Below are 13521 nucleotides of genomic sequence, written 5' to 3' on the forward strand. Positions count from 1 at the left end.
GACGCTCAATCTAGCCCGGCCGATACGCGGAGCTGGAATATACCGAACCGGGCTGTGCACCCGCACTGGAGACACCGTGCGCTCCACAGCATAACACGGTGCCTGCCCGGTCTCTCCAGCCCCCGGTAAGCACAGGGAGTTTGCGCAGGTCTCCTACCTGGCATAGCCATACTCCCTGTAAGCCCCCCAAGAAATTTTTGGGGCTGACTCTCGGGCTTCCATCCGCTCTGCCGTGCTAGCTCCTCATAATGCCGCCTCTCTGCTTTTGCTGCCTCCAGCTCGGCTTTGGGGCGACAATAATCTCCAGGCTCATTCCAGGGTCCTTTACCGTCCAATTCCTCCTCCCATGTCCATAACTCCAGGTGGTGCAACCTCTCCCACTGTAGCTGCTGCTGCTCCTGCTGCTGCTGCCTCTGTTGCCTCTTCTCCTGTTGCTCCTTTGGGCGGCTACACTCCCTGGTTTAGCCCAGGGTCCTCTCCCGTCGAAGATCTCCTCCCATGACCAGAAATCCTTGGTGAGCATCTCCTCTTTCGGCTGCTCCTGCCTGTTGACACGCCGCTTGGTCCGTTGGTGGTGGGTGATTCTGTAACGGTTTTCTAGTGGTGATGAAAGAGAGTCGGACCAAACTGCAGCGTGTCGATTGCGATCCATGTTTAATATACCAAAGAAACACGAACTTACAAAAAAACAATAAACGAAACCGAAACAGCCTATCTGGTGCAAACTAACAACGAGTACACATAGGACACTAAGGACAATCACCCACGACAAACTCAAAGAATATGGCTGCCTAAATATGGTTCCCAATCAGAGACAACGATAAGCACCTGCCTCTGATTGAGAACCACTCCAGACAGCCATAGACCTTGCTAGACAACCCATTAAGCTACAATCCCAATACCACCACCAAAACCCCAAGACAAACACACCACAATTACAAAACCCCATGCCACACCCTGGCCTGACCAAATACATAAAAATAAACACAAAATACTTTGACCAGGGCGTGACACCGTGTCTGTTGGAGAGCAGACTGAACCAGGTTTTCCTCTAAGATTTCGCCTGGGCTTAGATCTATTCTGTTTCTTTTTATCCTAAAAAACTCCCTAGTCCTTGCCGAAATGAATAGGGGTACTCAGTGATGTGTTGTGTTGGATTTGCCCCAAACATAACGCTTTGTATTCAGGACATAACGTTAATTTATTTGCCACATTATTTTGCAGTATTACTTTAGTGCCTTACAGGATACATGTTTTGAATATTTTTATTCTATACAGGCTTCCCTATTTGTCACTCTGTCATTTAGGTTAGTATTGTGGAGTAACTACAATGTTGTTGAGCCATCCTGTTCTACCATCACAGCCATTAAACTCTGTAACTGTTTTTAAAGTCACCATTGGCCTCATGGTGAAATTCCTGAACGGTTTCCTTCCTCTCCTGCTACTGAATTAGGAAAGACGCCTGTATCTTTGTAGTGACTGGGTGTATTGATGCAAATTATTACTCCTTTAGGCTTGCCATAACAAAGAGGCTGAATACTTATTGAGTGTTCCCTAAAATGTTTTTGTAGGTTACTGTGGCTATTTGATCGTAATGTACAGTGCATTCGGAAAGTATTCAGACCTCTTCATTTTTTCTTTTTTTGTTACGTTACAGCCTAATTGACAAAGCAAAAATAGGTTTTTAGACATTTTTCCTTTTTTTTTTTTTTTTACTTCTGAAAAAGAACATTGACATTTACATTTTCAGACCCTTTACTCAGTACTTTGTTGAAGCACCTTTGGCAGTGATTACAGCCTCGAGTCTTCTTGGGTATGACGCTACAAGCTTGGCACACCTGTATTTGGGGAGTTCCTCCCATTCTGCTCTGCAGATCCTCTCAAGATCTGTCAGGTTGAATGGGGAGCATCACTGCACTGTTATTTTCAGGGATGTTCGATCGGGTTAAAATCCGGGCTCTGGCCACTCAAGGACATTCAGAAACGTGTCCCGAAGCCAGTCTTGCATTGCCACTCCTTTGTTGTCTTGGCTGTGTGCTTAGGGTTATTGTCCTATTGGAGGGTGAATCTTCGCCCCCAGTCTGAGGTCCTGAGCGCTCTGGAGCAGGTTCACATCAAGGATCTCTCTGTACTTTGCTTCGTTCATCTTTCCCCCGATCCTGACTAGTCTCCCAGTCCCTGCCGCTGAAAAACATCTCGCTGCATGATGCTGCCACCACCATGCTTCACCGTAGGGATGGTTTTGGCCAAGTGATGAGTGGTGCCTGGTTTACTCCAGACGTGACACTTGGCATTCAGGCCAAGGAGTTCAATCTTGGTTTCATCAGACCAGAGAATCTTGTTTCTCATGGTCTGGGAGTCCTTTAGATGCCTTTTGGCAAACTCCAAGTGGGCTGTCATGTGCCTTTTACTGAGGAGTGGCTTCCGTCTGGCCGCTCAACCATAAAGACCTGAGTGGTGGAGTGCTGCAGAGACTGTTGTCCTTCTGGAAGGTTCTCCCATCTCCAACAGAGGAACTCTGGAGCTCTGTCTGAGTGACCATCGGGTTCTTGGTCACCTCCCTGACCAAGGCCCTTCTCCCCTGATTGCTCAGTCTGGCCGGATGTCCAGCTCTAGGAAGAGTGTTGGTGGTTTCAAACTTCTTCCATTTAAGAATGATGGAGGCCACTGTGTTCTTGTGGACCTTCAATGCTGCAGAAATGTTTTGGTACACTTCCCCAGATCAAACAATTCCTTCGACCTCATGGCTTGGTTTTTGCTCTGGCATGCACTGTCAACTGTGGGACCTTATATAGACAGATGTGTGCCTTTCCAAATCATGTCCATTTAGTTGAATTTACCACAGCTGGAATCAAATCAAGTTGTAGAAACATATCAATGGTTGATCAATGGAAACAGGATGCACCTGAGCTGAATTTCGAGTCTCATAGTAAAAGGTCTGAATACTTATGTAAATAAGGTATTTTTAATAAATTTGCTAACATTTCTGAAAAACTGTTTTTGTTTCGTCATTTTGGGATATTGTGTGTAGATTGATAAGGAAAAAATGTAATTGAATCAATTTTAGAATAAGGCGGTAACGTAACAAAATGTGGAAAAAGTGAACGGGTCTGAATACTTTCCGAATGCACTGTAGGCCTACCAGAGTGGCCTACCATCAACAAAAATGGAGAAAATGCATCCCATAACATTTTAACAAGGAAATAGCTGTTCTATCATTCAGCCTACAGTAGCAGCCAATGTGTGGTGTTCAATGTAGGCCTACATTCCATGAGACTTTGAAAAAAACAACATGCAGTGCTTGACATGAACCTGTTTATCCACTTGTCCTTCAGACAAGGAGGTGACTGAAAATCTTGTTGTGTTGTTTGATGCAAGAAACCACTTTACTTTGATCTCAAAACAAGGGCTTCAGTTCACGACCGCTCATGCTGTAAACACAGTCCAGTTCGAAGTAAATGGTGCATATCCATATATGGCAATGGTCTATTTGCATATCGGCCTACTGCAGCTCTGATTATTTTTGCCGCACCAGTCTGTGTAGAGTATGGGCTGAGTAGTGCGTGTCAATGCAATACAATCCTACTCCGATGTGTTCTGCCTACAACAAAATATTTGACATAATTTGTTTTGTTTCGGTATGCTGCGTTTAAAGTGGATAATATTGTGTTGATTCAAACACAATTGCCACAGTAAAGGGAAATATTGATAGTGTTAACAGGGAAAACTCTAGAACAGTGGTCACCAACCTTTTCTGAATCAAGATCAATGCAAGCCGAGATCTACCGCTCAGATGTTTTTTTAACATGACTTAAACCTCTTCTGTCAACCTGAGACGCGGACGTCTCATCTAGCCATCAGCAAATGCAAATGCACTACGCCAAATGCTAATAGCACTCGTTAAAACTCAAACGTTCATCAAAACACACATGCAGGGCACTGAATTAAAGCTACACTCGTTGTGAATCTAGCCAACAAGTCAGATTATTAAAATGCTTTTCGGCGAAAGCATGAGAAGCTATTATCTGATAGCATGCAACACCCCGAAATACCTGAAGGCGACGTAAACAAAAGAATTAGCGTAGCCGGCGCTACACAAATAGCAGAAATAAAATATAAAACTTTCATTACCTTGGACGAGCTTCTTTGTTGGCACTCCTATATGTCCCATAAACATCACTATTGGGTATTTTTTTCGTTTAAATCGGTCCATATATACCCAAAATATCCATCTATGGAAACTGTGTGATTCAGAAAAAAACACAGTTTCAAAACGCTACGTCATTTTTTTAAATTAAAAAAGTCGACGATAAACTTTCACAAAACACTTCGAAATACTTTTGTAATCCAACTTTAGGTATTAGTAAACGTTAATAATCTATCAAATTGATCACGAGGCGATGTGTATTCAATAGCTCCACAATTTCAAATCATCTTCCGAAATCTCTCTTCCAAAACTTCCTGTCGGAGACCGGATGGAAAGTGGTCTCTCTTCCTCGTTTGACCAAGAAACAACGAGAAGGCAATTGACAAGACTGGTGACATCGTGTGGAAGCTGTAGGACTTGCAATCTCGGCCCCATTTAATTTCATGCCCCTTAAACAATACATGCAAGTGGCGCATGGATATTTTTTCAGTTTTCAGTGATCAGTTTTTCTTGCGCTTTTCGATGAAACAGACGCTCTGTTATAGTCACAGCGGTGATTTAACCAGTTTTAGAAACGTGAGAGTGTTTTCTATCCACACATACGAATCATATGCATATACTATATTCCTGGCATGAGTAGCAGGACGCCGAAATGTTGCGCGATTTTTAACAGAATGTTCGAAAAAGTAGGGGGTCGACTTAAGAGGTTTAAAAAACATAAGCCTATGCAACAATTAAAAACAGTATTGTAGCAATGAGGTTTGTGCAGTAAGCTATAGGCCCAATACATTACCACCGCATATCGGCTTTGCTTGAACTGCACTGCCAATACATTGTTGTTCGGGACATTTAAAAAAATAATATTTAGGTAGGCTATATGATCACACTGGTAATAGATCCGTTGTTGTATTACTTGTGAAGCACAACTGAGTGGGCATACATTTAAATAATTAGATTTTTATTTTATTGGGCTGATAGTGCCTGCATCTGATGGTCAGTCTCAGCGAAGGGGAGAGCAACAGACTGAGGGTCCGCCTCTCAACATCCCTCCGCTCTCCCTTTCCTCCACTGACACTGACCAAAAAGGAACCCGTCTCCCAGCTGATGGCGAAACTCGAGTTGCACCACATTATTTCTGCCTCATGCACAAATTCATGTTGTTACTCCTATGAACAGAGAAAGTGAAATATTCCTTAAATAACAACGCAAGATACACTTTCCTACTCATACATTACTTCTGCAGTGCTTGTTGTAGCGCTGAGTGGAAATAGGAAGAAAACACATTTTATGGCTTATAAAAGTGTTGAACACAGTGTTGACAGTGCTGAGTAAGAACTTATCTTAGATGTATTCGTTGACAGTCTCTCTCTAGTCATGGTTTTAAACATTTTGAAATCTCACAGTATCTACTTTGCTGTAGCTTTCTTGTATGCCTGCTACCTTACCGCAGACACGTTAATCTGAGCTGTCTGATTGGCGAGAGGTAGGCCTATAGTGCACTTGATTTGCTCTCTGGGCCTGCTGGGAAGGCAGAGTTTACCTTCAGACACATGAGATGGTTCAGAATGGCAGCAGTTCACCCGAGACTTTATTGTTGTTTTTTTAACTAAAATATTTGCCGATTGACTAGGAATTCCTTGTCAATCTGAATTTCATTCATTTGTAAAAAGGTCTAAAAGCATAATTCCACTTTGACATTATGGGGTATTGTGTGTAGGCCAGTGACAGAAAATCTCAATCGAATCCATTTTAAATTCTGGCTGTGTGGAATGTGGAAAAGGTGGAGGGGTGTGAAGACTTTCTGAATGCACTGTAACATAGAAAAGCAGTGTAGCATTTAGAAGAGGGAAAGCTGGGGTAAGAATGTATTTTTTTGAGTACAATAAATCCTCTTCATCACCATCATCATCACCGTCATCATCATCATTATCATCAACAACATCATAATCACTAACACCCGTTAATATCCCATTGTGTGTTGTTGAGGCCGTGGGTTATTTACCTATAGGTAGTGGTGGTATGAGGGCTGGCATGCCATAGTAGGAGAAAGCTCCGTTCTCAAAACGAAGAGCCTCCTTACCAATCTCCACCTCCACTTTACCCTGCAATGACATAACACACAGACAGACTACTAAACACCAAAGTTTCCATAGATTTCCAATACATAACTTTTAAAAATAACCAGTAGTTTTCCAGCCCTAGCTGTGTATCTGTAGAACCAGAACAGTCTAGTATCAGTGTCTATGGTGTGTATCTGTAGAACCAGAACAGTCTAGTATCAGTGTCTATGGTGTGTATCTGTAGAACCAGAACAGTCTAGTATCAGTGTCTATGGTGTGTATCTGTAGATCCAGAACAGTGTAGTGTCAGTGTCTATGGTGTGTATCTGTAGAACCAGAACAGTGTAGTGTCAGTGTCTATGGTGTGTATCTGTAGATCCAGAACAGTGTAGTGTCAGTGTCTATGGTGTGTATCTGTAGAACCAGAACAGTGTAGTGTCAGTGTCTATGGTGTGTATCTGTAGAACCAGAACAGTGTAGTGTCAGTGTCTATGGTGTGTATCTGTAGAACCAGAACAGTGTAGTGTCAGTGTCTATGGTGTGTATCTGTAGATCCAGAACAGTGTAGTGTCAGTGTCTATGGTGTGTATCTGTAGAACCAGAACAGTGTAGTGTCAGTGTCTATGGTGTGTATCTGTAGATCCAGAACAGTGTAGTGTCAGTGTCTATGGTGTGTATCTGTAGAACCAGAACAGTGTAGTGTCAGTGTCTATGGTGTGCAGTCCTGGGTTCAAATACTATTTCAAATATCTCAATTACTTTCACATACATTCAAAGCAAGTATTCAGATATCTATTTGAGAATGGTATTTGAAATACACTACCGTTCAAAAGTTTGGGGTCACTTAGAAATGTCCTTGGTTTTGACAGAAAAGATCATTCTTTGCCCATTAAAATAACATCAAAATGATCAGAAATACATTGTTAATCTTGTAAATGACTCTTGTAGCTGGAAACGGCAGATTTTTTGTGGAATATCTACATTGGCGTACAGAGGCCCATTGTCAGCAACCATCACTCCTGTGTTCCAATGTCTCGTTGTGTTAGCTAATCCAAGTTTATAATTTTAAAAGGCTAATTGATCATTAGAAAACCCTTTTGCAATTATGTTAGCACAGCTGAAAACTGTTGTCCTGATTAAAGAAGCAATACAACTGGCCTTCTTTAGAGTAGTTAGACTGTTTCCAGCTACGATAGTAATTTACAACATTAACAATGTTTACACTGTATTTCTGATCAATTTGATGTTATTTTAATGGACTAAAAATGTGCTTTTCTTTCCGAAACAAGGACATTTCTAAGTGAACCCAAACTTTTGAACAGTAGTGTAAATATTAGAAAATATGCTCAAATACTCTAGTTAACTATTTTTATTTAATTTTATGTAATTTTAATAACAATTAAATACTCATAAAAGTACTTGTCTGGGCTGTGTATTTGATCATACTAGAAACAGGACAGTATAGCATCAGTGTGTATGGTGTGTGTCTGTAGAACCAGGACAGTGTAGTATTAGTGTGTATGGCGTGTACCTGTACAACAAGGACAGTGTAATATCAGTGTCTATGGAGTGTACCTGTAGAACCAGGACAGTGTAGTATTAGTGTGTATGGCGTGTACCTGTACAACAAGGACAGTGTAATATCAGTGTCTATGGAGTGTACCTGTAGAACCAGGACAGTGTAGTATTAGTGTGTATGGCGTGTACCTGTACAACAAGGACAGTGTAATATCAGTGTCTATGGAGTGTACCTGTAGAACCAGGACAAAGTAGTCGACAGGTTTGTTCCTCATATACAGGAAGTGCTGTGGTGCTTGTTTGTTCTTTCTGTCAAACTTTAGTTCCTGAACGACACTGGGGTGTTTGATCAGACGAAGGAGAATCTTCTCTGAGAGATGACATGGCCTGAAGGGCTCCACTTCTAGAAAGAAAGAAAGAAAGAAAGAAAGAAAGAAAGAAAGAAAGAAAGAAAGAAAGAAAGAAAGAAAGAAAGAAAGAAAGAAAGAAAAAGAAAAAAAGAAAGAAAGAAAGAAAGAAAGAAAGAAAGAAAGAAAGAAAGAAAGAAAGAAAGAAAGAAAGAGTGGGTGAATAGAAAAAATTGTAACGCGTGAGTGCACGCACAGATGCACGTACACACACACAAACACATCCCTCCACACAGAGGTCCTACCTGTGGCCAGGAAGCGGTGTGTAGCAAGCAGCAGTTGAGGAGACATCTTCACCTTCATTTCGTTCTCTGTCAGGTTAAAGATGGAGAAGTCGTGTTGCTTCCTCTCATGGTGAGACACGCGCCTCTTAGTCCTCTTATCAACTAGGGAACCATTAAGCAATTAACCAATTAACCATCCATCAATCAATGACATTTTTTATTTGTTACTTACACAGTTATTTATCACAGGACACAAACTTATTTTTAGTGTTCCAGAAATATTTGATGAAAACATGTACACCCCCAACTCACTAATCTGATTTTAATCAAACAATCCCTCATCTGGGGAGTTTGATGAATAGCCTTAGATTGGACTGGTAATATGATGTTCAGATTGTGTTAAATAGTAAGGCTTCAGTATGAACAGCTGGTGTTATACTGAGGCCTGCGGTGCAGTCCCTGAGATTAGCTGCACTGTGCTATGTTTAACATTCACACACGCACAAGCACACACACACACACAGCATTGTGATGATTGGTCGAATGTACGATTGAAGTCCGGTGTCCGACACACAGCGACACACACAGCATTGTGATGATTGGTCGAATGTACGATTGAAGTCCGGTGTCCGACACACAGCGACACACACAGTGATGTGATGACTGGTCTAATGTACGAATGAAGTCCGGTGTCCATTACACACAGTGTTGTGATGACTGGTCTAATGTACGAATGAAGTCCGGTGTCCGTTACACACAGTGTTGTGATGACTGGTCTAATGTACGAATGAAGTCCGGTGTCCGTTACACACAGTGATGTGATGACTGGTCTAATGTACGAATGAAGTCCGGTGTCCGTTACACACAGTGTTGTGATGACTGGTCTAATGTACGATTGAAGTCCGGTGTCCGTTACACACAGTGTTGTGATGACTGGTCTAATGTACGAATGAAGTCCGGTGTCCGTTACACACAGTGTTGTGATGACTGGTCGAATGTACGATTGAAGTCCGGTGTCCGTTACACACAGTGTTGTGATGACTGGTCTAATGTACGAATGAAGTCCGGTGTCCGTTACACACAGTGAAGTCCGGTGTCCGTTACACACAGTGTTGTGATGACTGGTCTAATGTACGAATGAAGTCCGGTGTCCGTTACACACAGTGTTGTGATGACTGGTCGAATGTACGATTGAAGTCCGGTGTCCGTTACACACAGTGTTGTGATGACTGGTCTAATGTACGATTGAAGTCCGGTGTCCGTTACACACAGTGTTGTGATGACTGGTCTAATGTACGAATGAAGTCCGGTGTCCGTTACACACAGTGTTGTGATGACTGGTCTAATGTACGAATGAAGTCCGGTGTCCGTTACACACAGTGTTGTGATGACTGGTCGAATGTACGATTGAAGTCCGGTGTCCGTTACACACAGTGTTGTGATGACTGGTCTAATGTACGAATGAAGTCCGGTGTCCGTTACACACAGTGAAGTCCGGTGTCCGTTACACACAGTGTTGTGATGACTGGTCTAATGTACGAATGAAGTCCGGTGTCCGTTACACACAGTGTTGTGATGACTGGTCTAATGTACGATTGAAGTCCGGTGTCCGTTACACACAGTGTTGTGATGACTGGTCTAATGTACGAATGCAGTCCGGTGTCCGTTACACACAGTGTTGTGATGACTGGTCTAATGTACGATTGAAGTCCGGTGTCCGACACACACAGCGACACACACAGTGATGTGATGACTGGTCTAATGTACGAATGAAGTCCGGTGTCCGTTACACACAGTGTTGTGATGACTGGTCTAATGTACGAATGAAGTCCGGTGTCCGTTACACACAGTGTTGTGATGACTGGTCTAATGTACGAATGAAGTCCGGTGTCCGTTACACACAGTGTTGTGATGACTGGTCTAATGTACGAATGAAGTCCGGTGTCCGATTTTATGCAGCTATTAGCATGTGCATATTTTATATTTTTGCATTGGTAATCTGCCCAAGGTTTTTTTTCCAACAGGCCCCTCCGTCGTGACGTCCCCTGAAGGCCCATCTGCTAGCCTGCTAGCCGCGGCCCGCTAGCTGTCTAGAGCATATTGGACTGCTAGCTGAATAGATCCATCGGCCAATTTTTTGGGCCACTATACCCATTTTGCCAATTGGACTTGGACCCCTCTGCTACTCGGAACCCTACTAATCCATCACGACTGGTCTATCGACGTCACCGCACGCGGAGGCTAAAACATATTCTAAGGCTCTTCTGCTAGTTTGCTAGCTGTCTGAAATGCCATGTCTCCAGCCAGCCCAACCACGCACTGGACTCCTATGATTACTTGGCTACGCACACTTCTCCCTAATATCAATATGCCTTGTCCATTACTGTCCTGGTTAGTGATTATTGTCTAATTTCACTGTAGAGCCTCTAGCCCTGCGTGCCTCAAGCGACCCATCTCGCCAAATTCAAATGACAGAAATCGTAATATTAAACATTCATGAAAATACAAGTGTCATACATCACTTAAAAGATAAACTTCTTGTTAATCCAGCCGCGTTGTCAGATCTAAAAAAGGCTTTACGGTGAAAGCACACCATGCGATTATCTGAGGACAGCGACACGCATACAAAAGCATTAAAAACATTTTCCAACCAAGCAGATGCATCGCGAAAGTCAGAAATAGCGATAAAATAAATCCCTTACCTTTGAAGATCTTCATCTGGTTGCAATCACAGGGGTCCCCTGTTACATAACAAATGGTCCTTTTGTTCGATAAAGTCCTTCTTTATATCCCCAAAAAAGTATGTTTATTTGGTGAGCTTCATTCAATAATCCACCAGTTTCCCCTCGTTCAAAATGCATACAAAATTAATCCCAAACGTTACCAATAAACTTGGTCCAAACATGTCAAGCAACATTCCTAATCAATCCTCACGTAGCCCAATATGTAAATAAATTATAACATTTAAGACTGAAAATAGTATATTCAATACCAGAGATAAATAACCAAGTGCGCACCCTCACCAGAGCGTGTCACAATCATTTTCCAACCTAGCAGAAGCATCACGAAAGTCAGAAATAGAGATAAAATAAAATGCTTACCTTTGAAGATCTTCATCTTTTTGCAATCCCAAATGTCCCAGTTACACAATGAATGGTTGTTTTGTTCGATAAAGTCCTTCTTTATATCCCAAAAATGTTTGTTTATTTGGCGCGTTTGATTCAGAAATACACCGTTTCCAATTCGCCCAACATGCCTACAAAGGAATGTAAAAAGTAACCTGTAAACTTGGTTCAAACATTTCAAACAACGTTTCTAATCCAACCTCAGGTACCCTAATATGTAAATAATCAATACAATTTTAGACAGAATAAACTGTTTCCAATACCGAAGAAAAACAACGAGGAACGCGCAGTCATTCACGCGCACCAAAAGACTAGAGTCCATCTGAGTGACACTTTGAAAGAATACGACTACTTCTTCATTTTTCAAAAAAAACATTGAACAATTTCTAAAGTCCGTTGACGTCTAGTGGAACCATAGGAACTGCAATCTGGGTCCTAATAATTCAGCTTTCCCATAGCAAAGCATTGGAAATACGAATAACCTCAAAAAATAATTTTCCTGGATGGATTGTCCTCGGGGTTTCACCTGCCAAATTAGTTCTGTTGTACTCACATACATTATTTTAACAGTTTTAGAAACTTTAGTGTTTTCTATCCAATACTACCATGCATACGCATATCATAGCTTCTGTGCCTGAGTAACAGGCAGTTTACTTTGGGCACCTCAGTCATCCAAACTTCCAAATACTGCCCCCATCCCTAAAAAGTTAACCAACCATTTAATTCCACCTCCCACATATGCGGTGACATCACCTGGTTTAAACGTCTCTAGAGACAATATCTCTCTCATCATTACTCAATACCTAGATTTACCTCCAATGTACTCACATCCTACCATACCTTTGTCTGTACATTATGCCTTGAATCTACTCTATTGCGCCCAGAAAGCTGCTCCTTTTACTCTCTGTTCTGAACGTACCCTTATCCTACTCCTCCTCTGTTCCTCTAGCGGTCTAGAGGTTAATCCAGGCCCTGCAGTGCCTCCACTCCTATTCCCCAGGTGCTCTCATTTGTTGACTTCTGTAACCGTAAAAGCCTTGGTGTCATGCATGTTAAAATTAGAAGCCATCCTCCCTAAGTTTTTTTTATTCACTGCTTTAGCACACTCTGCCAACCCAGATGTCTTAGCCTTGTCTGAATCCTGGCTTAGGAAGACCACCAAAACACCTGAAATTTCCATCCCTAACTATAACATTTCCCGACAAGATAAAGGGGGCGATGTTGCAATCTACTGCAGAGATAGCCTGCAGAGTTCTGTCTTACTATCCAGGTCTGTACCCAAACAATTTGAGCTTCTACTTTTAAAATCCACCTTTCCAGAAACAAGTCTCTCACCGTTACCGCTTGCTATAGACCACCCTCTGCCCTCAGCTGTGCCCTGGACACCATATGTGATTGATTGCCCCCCATCTGTTCTCTCGCTTTCTCTCCCCCCTCCCTCTCTCGCTCTCTCTTTCTTTGTCTCGCTCTCGTTGTCTCTCTCACTCACACACACACTGGAGAGAGAGCATTAAGCCCCAATTAACCCAGTGCTCTATAGGATAAGTTCATTACTTCTGATTAATTATGCATCAGATCAGGTGATGGGAGCAGCAGGAAGGGATATCGGTGGGATAAATAGCATAGATGGAGACAGGAACAGGGAAACCGAGAGAGAGTTTTTAAATTGTACATACTGAAGAGGTCTGTCTCGTCCACAATCTCAGACTTGATGATTTCTTCGATAACATCCTCCAAAGTAACGATTCCCAGGACCTCGTAGAATGGATCTCCCTCCCCTTCACTATTCACCCTGTGGACTATAGCCAGATGGGATTTACCTAGGAGAGAGAGGAGAAGGAGAGAGAGAGGGAGAGGGAGGGGTGAATAAAGAGTTATTAGAGAGAGAGAGAGAGAGAGAGAGAGAGAGAACTTCCACAAAGCTGTGAACGATCTGAGAGACAAGGCAAGAAGGGCATTCTATGCCATCAAAAGAAACATAAATTTCAACATACCAATTAGGATTTGGCTAAAAATACTTGAATCAGTCATAGAGCCCAT

At 42.3% G+C, this 13521-nt stretch overlaps 1 protein-coding gene across 1 annotated transcript in view; it reads right to left on the minus strand.

Moving 5' to 3' along the window:
- Positions 1 to 13521, minus strand: part of LOC112256690 (metal transporter CNNM4) — a 65994-nt gene that overhangs the window by 11408 nt on the left and 41065 nt on the right. Inside the window, exons 4-7 of the mRNA XM_042325443.1 lie at positions 13158 to 13301; positions 8378 to 8518; positions 7959 to 8128; positions 6150 to 6249 (exon numbers count right to left, since the gene is read on the minus strand). Of these exons, the coding sequence (XP_042181377.1) occupies positions 6150 to 6249; positions 7959 to 8128; positions 8378 to 8518; positions 13158 to 13301 (555 nt within the window). The remainder of the gene's footprint in view (positions 1 to 6149; positions 6250 to 7958; positions 8129 to 8377; positions 8519 to 13157; positions 13302 to 13521) is intronic.

The sequence above is a fragment of the Oncorhynchus tshawytscha genome, linkage group LG01 (assembly GCF_018296145.1).
Source record: "Oncorhynchus tshawytscha isolate Ot180627B linkage group LG01, Otsh_v2.0, whole genome shotgun sequence".
In the NCBI taxonomy this organism is placed as follows: Eukaryota; Metazoa; Chordata; class Actinopteri; order Salmoniformes; family Salmonidae; genus Oncorhynchus; species Oncorhynchus tshawytscha.